Below are 9,804 nucleotides of genomic sequence, written 5' to 3' on the forward strand. Positions count from 1 at the left end.
GAGAGAAAGCAAGAAAGAAAGGACAGAGGAAGGAAAGAAGGAAGGAAGGAAAGACAGGAGGAAGGTAGGAATGAAGGAAGTACAGGAGGTAGGAAGAAAGTTAAGAAGGAAGGAAGGAAGATAGGAAGGAAGGAACTAAAGAAAGAAAGAAAAAAGGACAGATGGAAGGAAGGAGGGAAAGAAGGAAGGAAGGAAAGAAAGGGAGAGAGAAATCGAGAAAGAAAGCACAGAGGAAGGAAGGAAGGAAAGGAAGGAAGGAAGGAAAGAAAGAAAGAAAGAAAAAAAGGACAGATGGAAGGAAGGGTGGCTGGAATGAAAAGAAGACAGGAAGGAAAGTGGACCAGATTGGACTCCTCAGAGGGCCGTTTCTGGGCCGCGGGCCTCATGTTTGACCCCCCTGTAGTAAAGGATCATAAAGCTTTATATCATATCTTCTTCCTCAGGCTCTTCGTCTAAGATCACGGAGCAGAACCTGAAGGGAGCAGACGTAGACTCCGACAGTCTGAAGCTCCGATACTTCCTCACCAAAGATCCTCCGACCGGAAAACTGCAGCTGAGCAAAGGAAAACGTTCCGAGAAGGTTTCTGTCAAAGGTCCGGTTCAGAGCTTCACCCAGGACGACGTCAACAAAGGTGACTTCCTTCCTTCCTCCTTTCCTCCCTTCCTTCCTTCCTCCCTTCCTTCCTTCCTCCTTTCCTTCCTTCCTTCCTTCCTCCCTTCCTCCTTTCCTTACTCCCTCCTTTCCTTCCACCCTTCCTTCCTCCCTCCCTCCCTACTCCTTTACTTCCTTCCTTCTTTTCCTTCCTTCCTTCCTCCTTCCTTTCCTTCCTTCCTCCTTTCCTTCCTTCCTTCCTCCCTCCCTACTCCTTTCTTCCTTCCTTCCTTCCTTCCTTCCAGCCTTCCTTCCTTCCCTTCTTCCTACATTCCTTCCTGTCTTCTTTTCCTTCCTTCCTTTCTTCCTTCCTTCCTTCCATCTGTCATTCTTTCCCTCCTTCCTACATCCCACCTTTCCTTCCTACTTCCTTCCTTCCATCTTTCCTTCCTTCCTTCCTTCCTTCATTCCTTCCTGTCTTCTTTTCCTCTGCTGTCTGAAAGCTTCATTAAGGATGAATCATCAGTTTATTAATGACTGATGAGTTCATGAATGATTTAAAGAAGTATGAGGCTCGATATGAACAGTATGTAAGAGTTTATATAGTAGAGTTTTATTCTTTTATATGTTTGTGTCTTGTGTCTTGTGTCTTGTTTCTTGTTTCTTGTTTCTGAAGCCCAGCGTGAAGGTTACACTGTGCTGCTCTCTGTGTTTCAGGTCTGCTGCAGTTCAGTCACGAGAAAGGCGAGAAGGGAGGCAGCCTGTCGTTCAAATTCAACCTAGTGGATCCAGAGGGCAACAAACTGATCGATCAGTCCTTCTTCATCAGTGTGCTGGGTAAAGTTTCCTCCTTCTTTCCTCCTTCTTTCCTCCTTCTTTCCTCCTTCTTTCCTGTATAGTGCTGAAACTCCTTCCTTCAGCCGGCGGAGGGAAAAAAGAAGAAGAAGGCAATTACTGCAGAGCTTTAGCCCCTTTGTCCTGCATGCTTACTGATGTGTCACAGTACCTTGAACGCATCACGAATACAAATATATGTGTGGAGAGAAGGAGGGGAAAAGAAATGAGCTATGTTCTGTAAAAGCTTTTGGTTTTTTCTTTCTCCCTCTTTTCCTTACTTCCTTCTTCTCTCCTTACTCCCTTCCTTTCTTCCTTCCTTCCTTCCTCTTTTCCTCCCTCCCTCTCTCCTTACTCCCTACCTTCTTTCCTTCCTTCCTTCCTTCCTCCCTATTCTTTCCTCCCTTCCTTCCTTCCTTTCTTCCTTCCTCACTTCCTTCCATCTTTCCTTCCAACCTTCCTTCCTTCCATCCTTCTTCTCTCTTTACTCCCTTCCTTCTTTCCTTCCTTCCTTCCTTCCTTCCTTCCTCTTTTCCTCCCTCCCTCTGTCCTTATTTCTTTCTTTCCTTCCTTCCTTCCTTCTCTCCTTACTTCCATCCTCTTTTCCTCCCTCCATTTCTCCTTACTCCTTTCCTTCCTTCTTTCTTTCCTTCCTTCCTCACTTCCTTCCTTCTTTCCTTCCTTCCTTCTTTCCTTCCTCATTCCTTCCTTCCTTCCTACCTTCCTTCCTTCCTTCCTTCCTTCCTCCCTCATTATTCCTCCTTTCCTCCCTTCCTTCCTCATGTCCTTCCTTCTTCATGTCCTTCCTTCTTCATATCCTTCCTTCTTCCTTTCCTTCCTTTCCTTCCTTCCTTCCTTCCTTCCTTCCTTCCTTCCTTCCTTCCTTCCTTCCTTCTTTCCTCCTGTTCTTCCTTGACCTGACTAGTCCTGATATTTATATACAGAGAGCATGCAATCCTGCTAACTGATGCTTAAATGTTAAAAAGGTTTAATAATAATATAATGATAGTAAATGTATCTAAGGCTATATTAATAAATAAAGCCAATTACTGCAGAGTTTTAGCCCTTTTGTCCTGCATGCTCACTGATGTGTCACCGCACCTTGAACGCATCACGAATACAAATATATGTGGAGAGGAGGAGAAAAAATAGAGCTATGTTCTGTAAAAGCTTTTGTGTTTTTGTTGTTTCTCCATCTTCTTCACTTCCTTCCTTCTTTCCTTCCTTCCTCCTTTCCTTCCTCTTTTCCTCCCCCCTCTATCTTTACTTCCTTCCTCTTTTCCTCCCTCCCTTCTTCTTACTCCTTCTTTCCTTCCTTCTTTCCTTCCTTCCTTCCTTCCTCTTTCCCTCCCCCCTCTCCTTACTCCTTTCCTTCCTTCCTTCCTTCCTTCCTTCTCTCCTTACTTCCTTCCTCTTTTCCTCCCTCCCTCTCTCTTCCTCCCCCCAACCGTTTCCTTCCTTCCTTTCCTTCCTCCTTTACTTCCTTCCTTCCTTCCTCATTCCTTCCTTCTCTCTTTACTTCCTTCCTCTTTTACTCCCTCCCTCTCTCCTTACTCCTTTCCTTCCTTCCTTCCTTCCTTCCTTGACCTGACCAGTCCTGATATTTATATCTTAAGGTGTTTGGTTACAGTCCTGCTGCACAGGTCTTATGTGTAACACCTGAGGGGATAAAAGCTAAATTGAGAGTTTTTTGAAAGGAATAATTTGAACTATGTCCCTAATTTTTAAATAATGCAACTACAGGTTGCATCATTGAATGAAGGAGCATCAGTCTACTTTCAGAGTTGGTATCAAGTCATAAAAATATACTTGATTAATGTTGGTTTTTACTCTAATTTAAAGTATTAAAGTACAGCTTCATGTCAGAGATTATCAGTGAACATTGGTGCTACAGTTTCTTCTAAAAGGATCCATACTTTAAGAAACTATTAAGTACTTTTTATATAGTTAGAGTCCAACTTTGAATGTTTCTGAGCCAGCTGGATAGTGTTTTACTCCCAGCTTTGCAGCGTTGGCTGAAGACTAGCGTTCATCTTTCCTTCCAGCGGTTAAAATTCAGACCTCGACAGCAGCAGCTCCGTCTGCACTAGCTGGAAGAAACTGAAGGATTATATTCGTCCCTCATGGTTCAACACAATCCTGATCCTCTCATATCTTTTCCAGCTCTCTCTCCTCTTTTTTCTCCTCTCTCCTCCTCACTCAGATGTGACTCTAGTGAAGCTCTCTGCTCCTATCTGCTCCCACCACACTGTCCTCTGATTACTTTCCTGCTCTCCTCCTCTCAATCTTTCCTTATCCGGTTGTCCAAATCTCTCCACCTTACTGTATATCTCTGTCATTCCTCCTTATACGTCTTCCTCCCGTCACCCAATTTTCCGCTTTTCTTGCTTGTTGTTGTGTCACTCCTCCATTTCACCGGTTTCATATTACTTCTTCTTATCTTCTCTTCTCTCGTTCCCTCTCTCTTCTCTTTTTTGAGCTAAATCAGTCTCAGCTTCTTTCTCCTCCGCTGATTCAGTCCATCATGTTTGTTTGTTGCTGTTTTTGTTGTTGTCTACCAGGATGAGAAATTGGGCTCCTAATAGTTTTAAAACTTCACAAACTTCTTCTTCTACTACTTTTTCTCCTGCAGAGGATCGTCTTCCTCCGTCCGTGTTGGTGAACAAAGGTTTGGTGCTGGATGAAAACTCGATGAAGAAGCTCACAACGCTGCAGCTGTCGGCCAGCGACCAGGACAGCGAGCCCAGCGAGCTAATCTACCGCGTTACCAAGGAGACGAGCCTGGGTCACCTGGAGCGTGCCTCCAATCCAGGTAAGCAGAGAGAGAGAGAGAGAGAGACAGAGAGAGAGAGAGAGAGAGAGAGAGGTTCAAACCACATTTAAAGTGTACAAATGCAACTAATCATGCCAGACTTTTGACTTTTCTCATCAAATATCTTTATTTTATATTCCAACATCTACATGAACTAATGAATACATTTTACAATAAGAGATAAATGTTGCTTTATAAGAAATGATCTCCCTTATAAATCATGTCAGTATCCATGACAACACAGCTGGACTTAGATTTTGGTGCTTAATGGGAACACTGAGGAAGGAAGGAAGGAAGGAAGGAAGGAAGGAATGAAGGACAGATGGAGGGAAGGAAGGAGGACAGAAGGAAGGAGGGAAGGAAGGAAGGAAGGAAGGACAGAAGGAAGGAAGGTAGGAACGAAGGACAGAAGGAAAAGAAGGAAGGAAGGAAGGACAGAAGGAGGGAACATTTACCCTAACAGATGAAAACATTGGTTAGAAAATTAGAAAAGTCATCAAATGTAATAAGTTACATTACTTTGATGAAGTCATTGAAATAGTGACATTACTTATTACAGTTTAAATAGAGTAACTAATAATCTGTAATCTATTACATTACCAAAGTAACCTGTAAGTCACTTTAATCTTCTAGTTTGAGCCCAAAGATAAAGCTTTAAACTCTCCTTTCTGATCATTCTCTTTTTATCACTGAAGAGAAAATGCCCAAATATGGCTCTTCCTGTCCAACAAATACATATTTACTATTTCTAACAGACTTTAACTTCTGCAATGACCTGAAAGACGACATGATGATACGTTAGAGTGAGCATATGACTTTATATGTTTTTACTCTGTGTGCTTATGTAAGAGGTGGAAGCAGGTAAAAGCTCATTCACACGTCGATGAAACACATTTGCTCCGGATTCATACACTTTACAGTAAATGCATGTACGGAAAGGTTCAGTCTGACTTTGATTCATTTACACACACACACACACACACACACACACACACACACACACACACACACACACACACACACAGAGAGGTAAAGAGAGAGAGAGGGAAGTGTAATGAGCCCTACTTCACTTCCTCTCTTGTTTATCTCTGATGTTTTCCAGCTGCCTCCCTTTTTTTTTAAAATAGACACACACTCACGACCGCAGCCTTTAACTGAAATCTCTTGTGCATGTTGAGTTAATTATCAAACTCAACCACCTTAAAACAACAAACTCATTATGCACACCTCTTCAGCATCACCAGGTGAGAGAAATAAAACCTCCTCTCATTTCACCTCCAACTGTTTTACCTCTGAAATGAATCACATGTAGATGAAAAAGCATCTTCTAGCCACAGAGAGGTGATTATTAACTTCCCGGCTGAAAGGATTCCCTCACATCGCTGAACGCTCTCGCAGCATGCTAATTAACTGCATGTTAACACCGGCTCACACAGAATAAAGGAATGATAGGAAGGAAGGAAGGGAGGTAGGTAGGAAGGAAGGACAGGAGGAAGAATGGAAGGAAGGAAGGAAGGACAGAACGTAGGAAGGAAGGATGGACAGAAGGAAAGAAGGACGGAAGGAAGGAAGGACAGAAGGTAGGAAGGACACAATAAAGGAAGGAAGAAAGGACAGAAAGTAGGAAGGAAGGATGGACAGAAGGAAGGAAGGAAGAGGGAAGGAAGGACAGAAGGAAGGAAGAAAGGAAGGACAGAAAGAAGGAAGGTAAGAAGGATGGACAGAAGGAAGGAAGGAACGGAGGACATAAGGAAGGGAGGACAGAAGAAAGGAAGGAAGGAAGGAAGGAAGGAAGGTAGGTAGGAAGGAAGGAAGGAAGGAAGGACAGCAGGAAGGAAGGACAGAATAAAGGAAGGAAGGAAGGAAGGAAGGAAGGAAGGAAGGAAATATGGAACGACAAAATAAAGGAAGGACAGAAGGAAGGAAATATTGAAGGACAGAAGGAAAGATGGAAGGTAGGAAGTAAGGATGGAAGGACAGAATAAAGGAAGGAAGGAAGGAAGGACAGAAAGAAGGAAGGTAAGAAGGTAGAAAGGAAGGATGGACAGAAGGTAGGAAGGAAGGATGGACAGAAGGAAGGAAGGACAGAAAGAAAGAAGGAAGGAAAGACGGAAGGAAGGAAGGGAGGACGGAAGGGAGGATAGACAGAAGGAAGGAAAGACGGAAGGACAGAAAGAAGGTAGGAAGGAAGGAAGGACGGACAGAAAGAAGGAAGGAAGGATGGACAGAAGGAAGGAAGGACAGAAGGAAGGAAGGACAGAAGGAAGGAAGGAAGGGAGGACAGAATAAAGGAAGGGGAGGAAGGAAGGAAGGATGGAAGGACAGCAGGACAGAAGGAAGGAAGGAAGGAAGGAAGGAAAGAATAAAGGAAGGAAGGAAGGAAAGAATAAAGGAAGGAAGGAAGGACAGAAGGAAGGAAGGACAGAAGGAAAGAAGGATGGAAGGAAGGAAGGAAGGACAGAAGGAAGGATTGCTCTCTGATCTTTCTGAGCATCAGTTCACCTCAGAGCAGCAGCTTTGGATAATTACCACGAGCCAGTCTGTCAATCCTTGCTAACACGAAAAAGCCCCCCCCCCCTCCTCCTTCTCCCCCATTCCCCCCCTCCCTCTCCTCTCTGCTCCTTTGGGACGGGTTGTCAGCCTATACGAGGATCGTCAAGGTAACAGCACAAAGAGATGAATGACCGCTGTATCGATGCCCACTTCTATCAAAAAGCCCCCAAAGTCTTCAAAAGGCTTGTTAGCTGTGTTAGGTCACGACGTCGCCTCTCAGGTGCAGCGTCACTCACATCAAGACTTCACCTCCACTTTATCTCAACTCCACTGTAACCATGGGATACGGGGGGGGGGGGGGGTTTCAAAAGGTAGTAAATATTCAGTCCAATGCAAATAAAGCCGATGTGCTTTATAAAAAAAGAGGCTTCATTAGTTCTGCTGTGACTGGAGAGTCCAAAGCGTCAAGAGAGATTTGTTGAGGTTGGTTGATTTAACAAAAAGAAGAAAGAAAAGAAAAAAGAAAGAAAGAAGAAAGAAAGAAGAAAGAAAGAAGAAGAAGAAACCTTTTAGTTAGTTTAACCCTTGTGTTGTCCTCCCGGGTCAAATTGACCCCGCCTTCTTTCCTCCCTTCCTTCCTTTTGTCTATACTTCCTCCACCCCCCTTTCTTCCCTCCTTCTTTCCTTCCTTCCCTCCTTCCTCAGTCTCTCCTCTCTTTTCTTTTCGTCTGTCCTTCTTTCCTATACCTTCCTCCCTTCCTACTTTCCTCTGTCCTTCCTTCCTTCCTTCCTCCCTTCATTCCTCCTTTCCTCCCTGCCTTTCTTCCTCCTTTCCTTCCTTCCTTCCCTCCTTTCCTTCCTTCTTCCTCCCCTCCTTTCCTTCCTTCCTTCCCTCCTTTCCTTCCTTCTTCCTCCCCTCCTTTCATTCCTTCTTCCTCCCTCCCTCCCTCCCTTCCTCCCTCCCTCCCTCTCCCTTCCTTCCTTCCTTCCTTCTTTCCTTCCTTCCTTCCTTCCTCCCTCTCTTCCTTCCTTCCTTCCTCCCTTCCTTCCTTCCTCCCTCTCTTCCTTCCTTCCTTCCTCCCTCCCTCCCTTGACTCGAGGACAACAGGAGGGTTAAGGCTTCTCTCGCTGTGGTTCTACATATATTAAACACTAACAAAGCTCACATCTGTGGAAGTAAAAATTAAATTTATCATACTGCTACCTTAAATTAGACTTTTGGAGTGGAAGTTAATGAATATTTCTTCTTTCCCTTCCTTCCTTCCTTCCTTCCTTCCTTCCTTACTCCCTCCTTTCCTTCCTCTCTCTTTTCCTTCCTTCTTCCTCCCTTCATTCATCCTTTCCTTTCTTCTTCCTCCCTTCCTTCCCTCCTTCCTTCTGTCCTTCCCTTCATTCCTCCCTTCATTCCTCCTTTCCTTCCTGCCTTCCTTCCTCCTTTCCTTCCCTCCTTTCCTTCCTTCTTCCTCCCTTCATTCCTCCTTTCCTTCCTGCCTTCCTTCATCCTTTCCTTCCTCCCTTCCTTGCTCCCTTCATTCCTCCTTTCCTTCCTGCCTTCCTTCCTCCTTTCCTTCCCTCCTTTCCTTCCTTCTTCCTCCCTTCATTCCTCCTTTCCTTCCTGCCTTCCTTCTTCCTTTCCTTCCTTCCTTCCCTCCTTTCCTTCCTTCTTCCTCCCTTCATTCCTCCTTTCCTCCCTGCCTTCCTTCCTCCTTCCCTCCTTTCTTTCCTCCCTTCCTTCCTCCTTTCCTTCCTTCCTTCCCTCCTTTTCTCCCTTCTTCCTCCCTTTCTTTGGGTATGTTTTAAGTAAATAACTGTTGTAGTCTTTTCATATTTTACCAAGCTGTTTCCTCTTTGCTCCTATATTATATAAAATATGCTCCTGCAGAGTTCAGCTTGTGTTTAAACTTTGCAAAAACAAAAACTTTCTGCCTCTTCTTGCAATTTCCCGTCGAGACAAATGAAATGGAAAATACATTTCCCCGTTAATATAATGTGAGCTGGATTTTCATCACTGACTATTATGATTATTATAGACTACTGAGTATTGCTTCTGTCTCTCTCCGTGTCTGCCTTTCCTCATTATGATGATGCACTGTACAAAAAAAACCCTCCAGCTTGGAGAGTTGATGACACAAGCTCGGAGGACTGTTGGCTTCAAGCTTGTTTCACTGTGTCAAAAAAAAATTGATGTAAAGAAGATTGATGTAGAAAATCCTCCACTTCCATTTCTTCAAGGCTTCGGTGACATTTTGAATGAGTTATAGCTCTCTCCCTTTGTGTAATGTTTGACCTGCTTCACAGCGAGGTTTTTGTTTCCCATTAGCGCAGAGAAATAACCTTTTCCTCTGTGTCTTGTGTCTGCATAGGGAAATAACTTTGATTTCGCTACTGGGTGGTGGTGGTGGGTAATATTCAACAAGTTATTACCTTCACATAAAAGTCACAGACACAAGCGGGGTCTGTTTATAGATTACTTAATATCTCTTCACGCAGTGCAATGACAGACCTGGAACAAACAATATCTGCCTTATGTTAAATTGTGCCATCAGTTAACAGTAGAAAATGCTGTTTGCTGCAAATTACAGTACACACACTTTCATTTTGAGGCTTTAAAACCTGTCTCTGATATCAGTAAAGCTATTTTTTTGATGTTTTAAAGGTGCAGTGTGTAGAATTTAAAGGGATATAGTGGAATCGACTTGGCAGAAGTGGAATATAATATCGATAAGTGTGTTTTAATTAGTATATAATGAGGAATGAAGGGAGGAAGAAGGCAGGAAGGATGGAAGGGAGGAAGAAGGGAGGAAAAGAGGAAGGGAAGGGAGGAAGAAGGAAGGAAAGGAGGAAGGAAGGGAGGAAAAAGGAAGAAAATGAGGAAGGAAGGGAGGAAGAAGCAAGGAAGGATGGAAGGGAGGAAGAAGGAAGGAAGTAAGGATGGATGGAAGGGAGGAAGAAGGAAGGCAGGGAGGAAGAAGGGAGGAAAGGATGAAGGAGGAAGGAAACGTGAAAAGAAGGGAGGAAGATGGAAGGGAAGGAGGGATGAAGGAAGAAAGGAAGGGAGGGAGGGAGGGAGGAA

At 44.0% G+C, this 9,804-nt stretch overlaps 1 protein-coding gene across 1 annotated transcript in view; it reads left to right on the top strand.

Moving 5' to 3' along the window:
• fras1 (Fraser extracellular matrix complex subunit 1) overlaps positions 1 to 9,804 on the top strand; it is a 274,524-nt gene that overhangs the window by 212,813 nt on the left and 51,907 nt on the right. Inside the window, 3 exon segments of the mRNA XM_053325459.1 lie at positions 444 to 632; positions 1,310 to 1,429; positions 4,059 to 4,238. Of these exon segments, the coding sequence (XP_053181434.1) occupies positions 444 to 632; positions 1,310 to 1,429; positions 4,059 to 4,238 (489 nt within the window).

Source organism: Scomber japonicus, chromosome 9, assembly GCF_027409825.1.
Source record: "Scomber japonicus isolate fScoJap1 chromosome 9, fScoJap1.pri, whole genome shotgun sequence".
Lineage (NCBI taxonomy): Eukaryota > Metazoa > Chordata > Actinopteri > Scombriformes > Scombridae > Scomber > Scomber japonicus.